We start from the raw sequence: 14,831 nt of genomic DNA on the forward strand, positions 1-14,831 counted from the left end.
TAACATTGGTTGACAGATTTTGAAGGTTTAATGTCTTTTGCTTATCCTTTTAGAACTGTAGTTAAATGCAGTATTGCCAAATCTCAGGCCCTCTACAGTGCGCAGAGAGGACTTAAGACCAACAACACAATGGTTATAAAAGTAGGAGCGATCAGCATCAATATCCCACAACATCCTGCTACACTACATAGCATGATGGTTCGGAGCTCTCACCAGCTCTCCAAACAAATTTCTGATCTCATTCGTCAGCCATCAACAGGGTAAGCAGCCTGTAAAAATAAAACTCGTTCACGTGCTATGTATTATATGGAAATATATTTTGCCTTGGTGGATGGTGAAAACATGCAAACATCAATCCTAATAAGGGTCTCAGCCTGAGCTGTCGACTCTTCATTTTCCTCCATAGATACTGCTTGACCTGCTTTCTGCCAGCATTGTGTGTCTGTTGCTCCAGATTGCCAGCATTTGCAATCACTCTTGTCTCCAAAAATAAGATTTACTGGCTGCGAACAGGTCCGTGACATTTGCTTTCTACCATCTTCGTGGCCACATTGCTAATGATTAGCTAGTAATTCTTTAAAGTACAGGCAGCATTAATTGCACTACAATCAATTAGGTATATCATGTTTACTACTCACTCCACACCGGAGTGACCAAAAGCAGATTGTTTGAGCCCTGAGCTTCTCATTGCTCACTACTTCAATCTTCTGTACTGGGTCCATTTTGACCATCACTTCCTTGTAAGATTTTAACTTCCTCTTGATGTGGTTCATTGTCTCGCAGAGAGGGAACAACTGTCATAAGCAACTGGCTACAGTTGCATAAAACAGATATAAATACCAAAACAATGTGGTAATTAATAAGTAGAGAGACATCTCACACTCACAGTCGCTGTCTTCTTGCTCATGGTAAAGAACAGGTAAGCATGGTTCTAAATTGTCTGCTACCTCTTTGCTTTTGTGTTGGATTTCAAGGCAGTGAAGCCCCTCAAATTGATCAATGATTTAGACACATCCCCTCAACTGAACTATCCTTTTGTGAGAAAACAGGGCTTTTCTTAACTAGAGATCTGTACAGATTATAGTTTATTTAATTTGGCTTAACGAGATGCCCTTCCTGAAGGGTCTAAATCACTGTTTTTCACTCCTTATCAATTTGCCACATTAAGGCCTGTGTTCTACCCAATGTCCTTGCCATCGACAGTTTCTGACTCATGCTGGTTGTAACTCAAAAAAAGCTGCATGTGCTGGAAAACTAAAATAAAAGCAGAAGATGCTGGAAAAACCCAGCAGGATGGGCTCATCTGTAGAAAGAGGAACAAAGCTCTAGTTTAAAGTTGAATTGGGACACAAGCTAAAGTTTTAAATTTTAGAGGGGGGAGGGAAAGGGAAAAGAAAATCAGCCAAAGAAAATATCTTTGATGGTTCTAATGTTTTATGGAGTTGCCTGATTAATAGATTAATGAGAGACCGTCAGTGCAGGAGTTGAGTGGGCAAAGCGGTCCCGACCCTCCAAGCAGACCATTGCCTTTGTCAGAGCTGGGGAGCAGCCAATACCTGCCAAAAGAACATCTGCAGGTATTCTGACCTCTGCAAGGGACTGGCAGCTGTTGGTGGACCTCGAAGGGCAGCTGAAGTTCCCCAACCATATCGCAGCTACCACCCTGTGACCAGACATTGTCCTAGTGTCTGAGTCTACTAAGCAAGTGGTGCTGCTGGAGCTGACAGTCCCATGGGAAGATAGCTTGGAAGAGACCTTTGAAAGGAAGCTCTCCAAGTACGCAGGACTGGTCAGCAACTGTCAGCAGGCTGGATGGAGAGCGAGGTGTCTCCCAGTGGCTATGGCTCAAAAGAGGGGAGCCATGGAGTCATAAGTAGCTAGCCATCTGGACACAAGCTGGGGTCTGATCAGCCCCGCTGGGTCACCTGGAAGAGGGTGTATGATGTTGAAAGACCCAAAACACCCGATGATTCCAGGAACATCACTGAAGATGTGTCCAGAAGCATCAATAGATGTATGTACACAGCAGAGAACTAAAAGAGTGGAAACAAAACCAAAGGACATAATAAAGATGTGAAACATAGTCAGATGTGGAACCTGAGAACTGAAGGAAAATACCAGAAATGCCCGCAGTTCAATTTCAAATTTATTGTAATATTAAGTAATTAAATAATATTAACACAAATAAATCAGCAAAAAATAAAATATGTTCTAGAAGATTGACATGTTGCAAGTTATAATTGTAATTTGGCCTTTCCCTGCACCCCCCACAGCTATTTCCTGATGTGCTGGGGATATCCAGCATTCTTGTTTTGGTTTCCGGTCAGCAGCAAGGTCTGACTTGCATTCCACAGCTTTAAAATGTCGCTTTTGTTTGATTAACTGGGCAGCTTACAATGTGACCACACTATTGATCAAAATTTACATCAAAATAATGGCCACTGGATATAGATGGATAATTACAGAATATAACCTCAGTAATACTTTTCATAATGAGTATCTGAAGGTGACTTTGAAAGAAGTGTGATTAACCATTGTATTGTCATCAGTTAACTGTTCCAGCAGTCTATATATTAAAATATCTAAAAAAATGACTTTGTCCTCATTTTCTAAGCTAAACTTGTCTTGCAGAAATGATAATTTGATTATTTAATGTTAAAAGGAAATAATCAACTTTTGTTAGTATTATTTCATTGTAGCAGTAAAATGTGTTTTAGATTCTCCAAAGCCATTAAAAACCTATTAAATATATCTGAGCACTAAATTCTATCCCAAATCAAAGTTATAAAATATTACTATGATCACTCAGTCAAGACTTAGATGTTCTTTTATTTGTTATGTATAGCATACCAGTGCCAAAGGAGGATGTTTCTACTCCGCAACCCTCTGAGAAGCCACCTTCAAGTGTCAATCAAACTCCTGTTGAAACAAATGAATTTCCTCAGTTGCCAGAGGGTTTGGAGAAGAAGCCAATTGTACTTAAATTTAGTGCCTTGTTGGATGGCATCACCATTGGTGCTGCATTACTACCATCTCTTAAAGCGGAATACAAAATGGGCAGGATGAAAAGTCATGGAATGACAGGTACTGGTGTGTCAATGTCTTCAAAAAGTTTTCATTGGCAGCAAATTTTTTAATCACAGCAAGATGAGTGGTTATGTTCATGATTGGAATCTTAAAAATTTCAAAAACTTAATTTATTTCAGTCAATGAGTGAACTATCAGTCTACCTATACCAAGGACATTTGTTTGCTGTAATTAAACTTATAAAGTGATGTGTCAGCTTATTTGAGTGGAATCAGTAATTGTAGGATTGGTTGTTCTAAAAAAAAATATGAAGCCTGTCATCCATTTGGAATTATAATTGGTAGGTTTCATTGATAATTACAATTCCAAAAGGATGACAGGCTTCATGCATATTCGATACACAAGTTAACTTAGTGGGCTTGGTCTTATTGGACAGACTTGTAACACAATGAAGTAGATTTCAGATTCAGGTACAACCCGTTGAGCTGAATGTACAGTTTCATTCAATATGTGGCCTGTTTTAAAATCTAATTCATAAAAACTACCATTTTGTGATTGTAATGATGGTAAAGCTATTATTATTTCCTGTTAAAAGCAAGTAATATTGCACCCTGTAATTCAGTAAAATCAGTTGTACTGATACAACTTCCAGCTTTGTTGTTAAAATACACTGATCTTATTTACATGAGGTTTTGATGTGTTTTTTTATTAGTGAACACTGCCATGGTTGTGTAGTCAACAATCTGGTCTTGTAGATATCAAAATCTATTTATGCATGTTTTTATCTATTTAGTTGTTTCATTTCATACAAATATTTTAAGATACAAGTATTTTAAAAATATTTTATCATCTTCGCTGCATGTATGGCATCTAGTTCTTGAAGAAGCCTAGCTATTACTTTCCAATTAATCTTGAGGATGGAAACCCATCGCAAAATCTCTCTCAAACTCTGTTCTTAAGCTACTACTTCCCGTTAGCATGCATGCCATTGTCTCAAACTCACCAGTTGCTGCCCTAATCTATATTTTTGTACCTTTACGTTGTACCATTGAACTGTTCTTTCACTGGCCTCTCATTTATAAAATTGACATCCTCTGAAACACCGCTGCCCTTATCCTAAACTGCTCACTCATCATTCTCTGCTTGTTGACCCACAGATCCTGATCCACCATTACTCTATTACTATGCTTGCAATACAGTATTCACATATAAGATAACCTTAAAGACCTGTACCGCTGTTTTCCATTCTGCCTATTTCTCATTATAAAATCTTTCAATTTAGTATGTAGATTGGAAAATAACTGGGAAAAGAGCCAAAATTTATATGTCTGCATCCCCAGTATTCACCCACTTGCTCCAATTCCTAAATAGCCTAACTATCCAGCTGGAATTTGGTACAGCTGCATGTCCTAATCCTTTGAAAGAAAGCACAGGAAAGCTATGAATAGGTTAAAGCTACTTGAACTGCTGTCATCTAAGTAAGTTGGTCTAGTAACATTTGTAGAAACTTGGAATTAATACTGTTTCCATGTGTTGTTAAAGCTTGAATAAAATTGCTTCCCTAATGATTTTGTTATGCCAAGGCTTGAATCTCAGGAATTGTATATAATGAGGAACAAGAAGCAAATGCATGAAAGGTCTGTGGTTACTAAGGTATGTATTGTGGATGGTAGTAGCAAAACCACCCACGATACATTTTCCTTTGTCCAAATGGAAAAAATGTTAAATTCTGTTTTTCCTTATTGTTATCAGTGGACTTAAGTAATTATCAGCATCAGTTAGTTAAAACTGACATAGCTCCAATGTAAATATTCTATTATTACATATTCTCTTCTAATCATTAGGAGCCCAAACACGGTTCACATTTGAGCTGCCCAGTCATAGGCTGCGCTTCCAGTCCAAAGTAACACCTGTTGACGTGGCAGCATTGCCACCATCAGCCAGCCTTAATCTACCACAAGTTACCATGTCTGGAGAATATATCATGGAAGAGCATGAGTGTCACCCAGACAAATCCTGGAATGCAGATGAATTCCCATTGAAACAAGGCAACTACCTACAGGGGAACTATTTGCGATGTGTTGCTGAGGTATGTCTCTGATTAGAAAAGTCTATTGATATCAAACTAGTAAATTATGTTAAAAAATAAGAAGCATTCTTCATCTGTGCTGATTATGCTTTCAGGTTGGTTCTTTTGAGCACAACTTGACAACGGACCTTTTGAATCAGCTAGTCTTTCTACAGAAAGTTTTCATGAAAGAGGTCAATGAAGTAATTCAGAAAGTATCAGGTATGCAATAAATTTATCTTGGCTTAAAATTAATTGAAAGATTATTTGTAGATCAGACCAACAACGTTATCATGAAAGCAAGACTCAGTAGTACCCGCTATGTTAACCACCACAACTTTTTGTTGCTTATTCTCCTTTGCACACTTATAAATGTGTCAATGAAAATATGGTGGCACTAATGTTTGAAAGGCGTAGAGGTGTTGAGTTGGTGGGAAAAGGAAGTAGGTGGTAGTCTAATTGGGGCTTCCCGTATTGCAGGAGGTGATACTGGAAGGACAGGATATGATGAGATGAAATAGCAGCATGGGTTGCAAGGTTAAAGTTTGTACAGGTGTGGTGTTCTATCTGGGGAGGAGCTGAGAGCAGGTTAACTTTTCTTAAATGATTAAAATGGATATCCTTGTCAGGTGGGTCTTTTCACCTTAGGAAGGATATGAAAAGTGACATAAATGTTCCTGGAATAAGGGATTTCAGCTGCAATAATTAGATGATATTTTCCTTGTGACAAAGAAGATCAAGAGGCGGTTTAATAAACATTTAGAAGCTCACAGCTGGTTGAAACAGGCTAAATAAAGAGAAGATATTCCCATTGTTCAGATGAGAGTACAGATTTAAACTTTCAAATAAAGATATATGAAGTGGATGTGAGGAAAAGATTTTTCTGTATACATACTGGCATCCACTGCCTGTAGAAGTGATAAAAACAGTCAATCAGAGATCTTAAAAAGGACTTGGTAGTTGAGAGAAATTAATTGCAGATTGGAGGGAAAGAGGGGGGGTGTTTGATTTTTCATGATTGTTATAAAAAGAGCTATCATGGAGGAGTCAGTAGGATGAATGGCCTCCATCTGTGGCATGATCATTTTGTGATTCTATGCATAACAACAAATACAGAACTGAGAAACTCAGAACATCGGCTTAGAAGTTGTTATGTAGTGAAAACACTAATTAAAGGGACAAGAATGTGTTTGGAAGTGGCACTCTGGGTCTGGTGTGTTGTAGTTCATGAATATTTTTAAGTTTCAAGCTGTTGAAATGGAATTGATGTGTAGATTATGAGCTTGAGAGAGGAATAAAACATGATGAGCTTGGTTTGCCAATGTTTAGTTGGAAGAAATTTATTCGTATCTAGTGATGGATGTGAAGCATGCAGTTTGGAGAAAGCAGACGTTTCAAGAGAAGTGATGGTGAGTTAAAGTTCGGTGTCATAGCAGTAATTTTGGAAGATGACAATATATTTTAGGAGCATTTTTGCTGGAAGGGAACATATAGAGAACACACAAGGAAATTAGAAGGGACAAGAGTGGTGATATGTGAATACAGGCAGAGCAGCTGTTACTGGAAAATCTTTGGTTTTGATTGGGTAATTAGGAAAGATGTGAAATTATTTTGATCTTGATGAACCAAATATTATGGAGAGATGTTGAGAAAGACAGTGGATACAGCCACTTCAGAAGATACAGGCAGGTTGAGATCACTGAGGAAATGGATTACCAGGGATTCCATTTCAGCGCTTAGTTTTTGCACAGCAATAGTGAATTGAGTTGCTGCATTGATGTTTTGTGTTGTGTAACATCTGGCTCACAGCATAGATTCTTCAAGCTCATTCTTCGGTGACAGTCCTTGAGAGTCGGCTTCACGGTGGAGCCCTCCCTAAACCAAAAACATCGCTTAGATTTTCAGGAAAAGAGATCCAAGGACCATATCAGATGAGTTCCAACTTCCTTAGCTGACCCCACATCTTCATCCATATCCAAATGTAGTGCTAGCGCACCACAGTAGCAATTAGTGTAGCACTTTACAGCTCAGAGCATCGGAGTTGGGAGTTCAATTCTGGCTTCCTCTGTAACGAAGTTTGTACATTTCTTACCGCATGCATGGGGTTTCCTCCAGGTGCTCTGATTTCCTCCCACAGTCCAAAGATGTACCAGTTAATAGATTAATTTGTCATTGTGAATTGTCCCATGATTAGGCTAGGGTTAATGGGCTGCTGGCTGGTGTGGCTGTAAGGGCTGGAGGAGCCTGTTCCACACTATATCTTAAAATAAATCTAAATAGGGCTGTCAATACAAAATTTACGTGGTACTGGTGTGTACAGGTCTTTCAATGCATAATAGTGCAGTACATTGTTGATTGGTTTAGGTTTAGCAGTGTCCAGTAGTAGGTACATTATTGGTGAGTACAGGTCTGGAAATGTCATGAGGATTACCAGAATGTGGTGAATGGAACATCCAAGAATCAGTGATTGACACAGTGAGAGATATCAAAAGTGCAGTGCCAGTAAGAAGGCAGCAGAGCAGGTGTGAGAATACTAATAAGGCAACAGGGAGAAAAATGACATTTGTGTGTTTTAATCTGACAAGAAATATCAAACATATTTCTTGCGATTAACTTTCAGAAGCATCTTGAATTGTAATTTGACATCCCACAGAAAATGTGGAATGCTGTTTTAAGTAAAAATTACTTCAATTTATGTTCCCTTGTAACAAACATTGTATCTGCAGGTGGGGAGCAACCTATACCACTGTGGAATGAACATGATATTTTAATGGATGGAGAAAAGCCCAAAATTTTGCTATATTCTTTAAATCTACAATTTAAGGTAATTAATATAAAATATTGATGTTTAAATATGGGAGTCATTCTGAATTGAATTTACTTTTAAATCTGTTTTAGAAGCACTAATTTCTGAAAATAAATTCCAGTCCTTTATAATTCACCAATGTAATTAACATTAGCTTCTGTCAGTGTTCAAGGTGTTAGTGTGAAACAAGTGATATCTGATTTCTCTGCCTCTTTCATTTGTGCAGCAATAAAAGAGAGCTAATACTTGATTATTCACCACTGGAATCCTGTCTTTTGGACCTACGGCTTTATACAGAATTATTGTATAGTGGATTTGATTAAAAGTAGCACAGTATCGTGATACAATTATTTTTAATTGAGCAGATAACTTCTAATTAGTAGCTTTGCTTTATTTTTACCTTGTAGGATAATACTAGAGGTAAAAAAATACCTTCAGTATTTATATTTTGTTAATTTTGTATCTAGGGTATCCAGGTTACAGCAACTACTCCTTCCATGAGAGCTGTAAGGTTAGAGACTGGACTTATTGAACTGGAACTTTCAAATCGTATCCAAGCTAAGGCACAACTAGGTGCAGGCCATAACAGCAGTTACCTGAAACTGTTTGGCAAATGTCAGGTTGATCTAAACCTGGCACTAGGACAAATTGTTAAACATCAGGTACAAATTTTTCAAATTAATAGTAATGATTTAGCTTTCTCAAAGCTAATTATAATGTGGTAGTTTGCACAGTGTTACATATATTCTGACTTTGCATTGCATTAAATGTGATTTAAAGTTGAAAGAAAAAATGTCTTGATGAAATGCCATTTAAAGAAAAAACTGATACATTGAATTCGTTAAGCTGTATAATTCATAAGACATGTTCTTTTAAGAAAAAAAAAATGACAGGTGTTACTGAATATACTAATTTGAGTTAATTTCTCTTTGACCCAGTGGGACGAGGCTACTCTTAACCACACTCTCTGTTCTTTATGTTACAAACTGTGATCCACATATTTATACTTCATCTATACCTCTCTTTTTTTTGTTGACTTGATCTATATTCAATAAAAAGTTGCCCTTGTTATTTCTATCAATGGGGAGTAACTTATATCTGTAAATTAACTTCTCAATTAACATCACGTATTTATCAATTTGTGTATTATTTGCAGCACAGAAGGTTTCTTAGTGTTTGATGTAAAACATTAATCCTAAACGCAGACCAGTTACTCCTGTGCTCTTGTTTTGTTACTCAGAACCATACCCTCTGCTTGTTACTGTGTTGCATTTCTGTTTGTCCCATGCCACATAGTTGTATCCTGACCTCCAGCTCTAACTTTTTCCATATTTCAGTATGTTCTTGGTTTCCGTTTTATGCATTGTTTCTATTATTGATTTTAGGTCTATGAGGAGGCTGGTTCAGATTTTCATCAGGTAGCATATTTCAAAACACGGATCGGATTGAGAAATGCATTGCAAGAAGAGATCAGTGGTGCATTTGATAGAGAAGCTGTACTCATCACGCTTAGTCGGCCAATAATATATGCACAGCCTGTGGCCTTTGATAGAGGTATGAATTTCTAACTCTCATTTGATCATAAGAGATGTATCTGAAGCCCCTATGTTCTTGCTTCCACATTCTGTGTGAGTAAAGGTATCCAATTTACATCTCCTCACCCAGGCACAATTCAGTGTTGCTTCAGTCCAGCATCTTCCTCTTTGCCCCCACCTCACTAAATGCTCATTCACAATACTATTGACCTTCTCAGTGTAACATTCTGTCTGTTGAGTATCCCTCGCATTCTATCAGTGTTTTCAGAAATACTCCAGATCCTAAAAATCTGAAACAAAAGCGGAGGATAATAAAAATATGGCAAAAGGTAGGGTAGCACCTGTAGAGAGGTCAAGGGAGCAAATGGTTCATGTCACTGCTGCTGAGTATTTCCAGCATTTTGAGAGACAGAGAGAGAATGAAAGAATGAATGAATGAATTTCAAGAAAAGAATTCCTCAGCTTAGAGCTCTGGCAGCTGAAGGCAGGCTGCCAGCAGTGCAACAGTTATCTTAGGTAAGTAGAACAGTTCAGAGCAATATACAGTGGTGCTAGAAAGTTTGTGAGCCCTGTAGAATTTTCTCTGTTTCTACATAAATATGACCTAAATTGTGATCAGATCGTCACCTGTCCTAAAACTAAATAAAGAGAACCCAGTTAGATAAATAACACAAAAGCATACTTGTTCATTTATTTATGGAGAAAAATTATCCAATATTACAAAACGCAAACATGAGGAAATCTGCAGATGCTGGAAATTCGAGTAACACACACAAAAAGTGCTGGTGAACGCAGCAGGCCAGGCAGCATCTATAGGAAGAGGTACAGTCGACGTTTCAGGCCAAGACCCTTCTGAAAGTTAGTCCTGACAAAGTGTCTTGGCCCGAAACGTCGACTGTACCTCTTCCTATAGATGCTGCCTGGCCTACTGCATTCACCAGCATTTTTTGTGTGTGTTGATCCAATATTACATGCATTTTTTGGAAAAAGTATGTGAACCTTTGCTTTCAGTAACTGGTGTGACCCCCTTGTACAGCAATAACTTCAACCAAAGGTTTCTGGTAATTGTTGATCAGTCCTGCACATCGGCCATTCCTCCTTACAAAACTGCTTCAACTTTGGGATATTGGTGAGCTTCCTTGCATGAACTGCTTGCTTCAGGCCCTTCCACAACATTTCTACAGGATTAAGGTCAGGACTTTGACTCGGCCATTCCGAAACACAAATTTTCTTCTTTTTAAACTATTCTATTGTTGATTTACTCTTGTCTTTTGGATCATTGTCTTGTGGCATTATCCAACTTCTATTAAGCTTCAGGTGATGAACTGCTACCCGGATATTCTCCTGTAAAGTGTCTCGATACAATTTTGAATTCATTGTTCCGTCAACAATTACAAGCTATCCAGGCCCTGTGGCAGCAAAGCAGCCCCAAATCATGATGTTCCTTCCATCATGCTTCACAGTTGGGATGAGGTTTTGGTGTTGGTGTGCAGTGCCCTTTTTCCTCCAAACACAGCAATTTGCATTTCCGCCAAAAAGTTCAATTTTTGTTTCATCTACCCACAGAATATTGTTCCAGAAACATTGTAGAGCATCCAGGTGGTCTTTTGCAAACTTGAGACATGCAGCAACTTTTTTTTTGGGAGAGCAGTGTCTTCCATGGTGTCCTTCCATGAACACCATTCTTGTTCAGTGTTTTCCGTATAGTGGGCACATGAATAGAGACTTTTGCAAGTTCTAGAGATTTCTGCAGATCTTTTGCTGTTACCTTTGAATTCTTTTTCACCTCATTCAGCATTGCATGTCGTGCTCTTGGTGTGATCTTTGCAGGATGCCCACTCCTAGGAAGGGTAGCAACAGTACTAAGTTTCCTCCATTTGTAGACAATTTCTCTTACTGTGTACTGATTAACACTCAGGTCTTTAGATGTTTGTAGTCTTTTGTAGCCTTTTCCAGCTTCATGCATCTCTACAATTCTTCTTCTAAGGTGCTCTGCAAGTTATTTTGATCGAGGCATGGTACACATAAACAGATCTTGAGAAGAGCGGGCTCTATCAGTAACCTGACTTTATGTGTCATTTTTATAGGGCAGGGCATCCCTACAGCCCACACCTCCAATCTCATCTCATTGATTGAAATCCCTGACTGCAAATAGCTTATGTAGAAGGCATTACCCCAGAGATACACATACTTTTTCCAGCAAATACATGTAATATTGGATCATTTTTCTCAATAAATAAATCAACATGTATATTGTTTTATGTGTTATTGGTTTAATCGAGCATGAAGGTCACATTTTAGGTCGTATTTATGCAGAAATAGGGAAAATTTTACAGGGTTCGCAAATTTTCTAGTACTACTGCATGTATACAAGGGTAAACCAAAGGTTTAAAATGGATTGGAAGGCATTGTCATAATAAGGAGATGCTCAGAAATATGATGAATATGTCCATTGATAACCTTGTTAATTATGGAGTAAGCTGGGGATAGAGCAAGACAATGGCTGATTGAAATTTTGATTGAATTTCAAATCCCTTACTCACTCTTCCTTCAGTTAGTCCTGACGAAGGGTCTCGGCCTGAAACGTCGACTGCGCCTCTTCCTATAGATGCTGCTTGGCCTGCTGCGTTCACCAGCAACTTTGATGTGTGTTGCTTGAATTTCCAGCATCTGCAGAATTCCTGTTGTTTGCGTTTTTTTTGATTGAAATAGTTTTGTCTCCATCAGCAGCAAATTTTCTGTAGAAAGGAGCCTGAGTATGTGTTGAAATAATACAATCTTCAATCTCAGACAAAATACTTTGAAACTTGATGCCTTGAAAATGTCAACATATAATCATTGTATTGCAATAAAGAAACTGGTATATTGTAAAAAGCTGTATGTGGCTGCCTCATTTCATCTTGATACATAGATATACAGTGTTAAGCTAGTATTGGCTCTTGTTTTTCTCCATCTTGTTCCCATATTAGTCATATCAAAATCATTCTGAGGAACTATAAAATCAATGTAAAAATTGAAAAAGAGCATAATGTGGATATTTAAATCTTTTTGTTCCCTTCTTGAAGCTGTCCTTTTCTGGCTAAACTACAAAGCTGCCTATGACAACTGGAATGAGCAACGAATGGCATTACATAAGGATATTCATGTTGCTACAAAAGAGGTTGTTGACAAGCTGCCTGGAATTCAACAGACCTCTGCTCAAGCATTTGGTACACTCTTTTTGCAGTTGACTGTGAATGATTTGGGCATCTGTTTACCTATCACCAGCACTATACAGGTATGATGTTTCCTCTATGTGATATCAGATTGTTATACTGTATTAGTACAGTTACTAATGCTCAAGTGTTTGATATTTTAACAAAGTTATAATTTCACGTTTTGTACCAGTTCCTTTTGCCAAGTATTTATTACCCGTCTCTTGAGAGTTACTATCATCCCAATGCCCATAGCTTTCATGAATTTTTGTGTTCCTAATCCGAAGGCTTTAAAGCCATTTATTTTCACCTATGCCTCCCTCCAGTTAGAATGGATAATTAAATCATATTAACCTGGGACAACCGTGATATTTATGCTGAAGCTACTCTTTGGTTTAAACATTAAAAATATCAGCTGAAGTTTTACAATAGCCGAAAGGAAGGGGTTTCAGAGCATTTCAAGCTTTCCTTATTGCCTTTGTTTTCCTCCCATCATATTTTGGTGAAAAATTGAATTGCAAATCTCAAATGTCACATTTGTAGACTACATGGTATTTTATATCAGAAGCTTTGCCAATCTTTCATATTCAGGAATTTAATTTCATGGTGTTTCCTGATGTTCCTGTTATGCCTTCATCATGAGTCCCCAAGCCTGGGAATATTATTTATGTTTTATTACTTTAAACCTAAAAGTAGTAATCGTATTATGTTTATACTTTAAGTTTACCAACATGGAAATCACATGTAAAAATGTTTTGTTTTGTGAAATTTTAATTCAGCCACCCTTAATTGAAAGCAAAGATGTGTATTAAAGAAACTGGTCATTTAGTGTCATGGATAAAAGTGCTTGTTTTCCAAAAAAGTTTCCAGTTTTTTATATTATTTAACGCATCATAGTAGCTCAATGGTTAATTAAACCTATGAAGTTATTAAATGTTTTAATATTTGAAATTATTGAAATATATTTTGCTTTTATTAACTATGGATAATACTTTAACTTTTTTTCAATGTATTTTGCCAGGCGAATCATGCAACTGATCTTGACCCTGGCTCAGCTATGGTTCTTACAATTGAGAGCACCTTGATCACTGCTTGTTCATCTGAATCCCTCGTGAGCAAAGGTCATTTCAAAAATTTCTGCATACGATTTGCAGATGGGTTTGAAACAAGTTGGGATGACTGGAAACCTGAACTTCAGGGAGATATTGTAATGAATGCTTGTAAGTTTTCTCTTCTCAATAACAATAATAATGATAATATTAATCACTTCCATCTCTGTGAAAAGAAAGTGAGCTAATTTTCTGTACATATTATTTTGTCTGTCTAGTGTTACATAATTAACAAACACTGATGTATTTAAATTTATTGTTTCTCATGTAAAAGCTTCAGTATCTTTACAAAATGCAAGATAATGAATATGAGAGCAAGTCTTGTTTTGATCAGTCTTAAACTGTGCCTGTTTTGGTAAAGAGAGCTACGATGAGACAACGGCTCAAAAATTATATTAAACTTAAGTTGAGCCTCAGCTTTAATTTGTTACTATCAGCAATTCAACATACAGTGGCATGCAATAGTTTGGGCACCCCGGTCAAAATTTCTGTTACTGTGAATAGCTAAGCGAGTTAAAGATGACACATTTCTTTAATATTTTAAGCAAGATTACTTTTTTATTTCCATCTTTTACAGTTTAAAAATAACAAAAAAGGAAAAGGGCCCGAAGTAAAAGTTTGGGCACCCTGCATGGTCAGTACTTAGTAACACCCCTTTTTGCAAGTATCACAGCTTGTAGACGCTTTCTGTAGCCAGCTAAGAGTCTTTCAATTCTTGTTTGGGGGATTTCCGCCCATTCTTCCTTGCAAATGGCTTCTAGTTCTGTGAGATTCTTGGGCCGTCTTGCATGCACTGCTCTTTTGAGGTCTATTCACAGATTTTCGATAATGTTTAGGTCGGGGGACTGTGAGGGCCATGGCAAAAACTTCAGCTTGCGCCTCTTGAGGTAGTCCGTTGTGGATTTTGAGGTGTGTTTGGGATCATTATCCTGTTGTAGAAGCCATCTGTTTTCACCTTCAGCCTTTTTACAGACGGTGTGATGTTTGCTTCTAGAATTTGCTGGTATTTACCTGAATTCATTCTTCCCTCTACTAGTGAAATATTCCCCGTGCCACTGGCTGCAACACAAGCTCCAAAGCATGATCGATCCA

At 37.6% G+C, this 14,831-nt stretch overlaps 1 protein-coding gene across 6 annotated transcripts in view; it reads left to right on the top strand.

Moving 5' to 3' along the window:
- The window catches only part of kiaa1109 (KIAA1109 ortholog), a 439,747-nt gene that overhangs the window by 333,590 nt on the left and 91,326 nt on the right, over positions 1 to 14,831 (top strand). For all 6 annotated transcript variants that reach the window (XM_063046524.1, XM_063046528.1, XM_063046526.1 and 3 more), the window contains 9 exons: positions 54 to 260; positions 2,846 to 3,084; positions 4,872 to 5,116; positions 5,212 to 5,317; positions 7,822 to 7,919; positions 8,369 to 8,563; positions 9,287 to 9,455; positions 12,502 to 12,713; positions 13,652 to 13,850. In XM_063046524.1, the coding sequence (XP_062902594.1) occupies positions 54 to 260; positions 2,846 to 3,084; positions 4,872 to 5,116; positions 5,212 to 5,317; positions 7,822 to 7,919; positions 8,369 to 8,563; positions 9,287 to 9,455; positions 12,502 to 12,713; positions 13,652 to 13,850 (1,670 nt within the window). The remainder of the gene's footprint in view (positions 1 to 53; positions 261 to 2,845; positions 3,085 to 4,871; positions 5,117 to 5,211; positions 5,318 to 7,821; positions 7,920 to 8,368; positions 8,564 to 9,286; positions 9,456 to 12,501; positions 12,714 to 13,651; positions 13,851 to 14,831) is intronic.

Source organism: Mobula hypostoma, chromosome 4, assembly GCF_963921235.1.
Source record: "Mobula hypostoma chromosome 4, sMobHyp1.1, whole genome shotgun sequence".
In the NCBI taxonomy this organism is placed as follows: Eukaryota; Metazoa; Chordata; class Chondrichthyes; order Myliobatiformes; family Myliobatidae; genus Mobula; species Mobula hypostoma.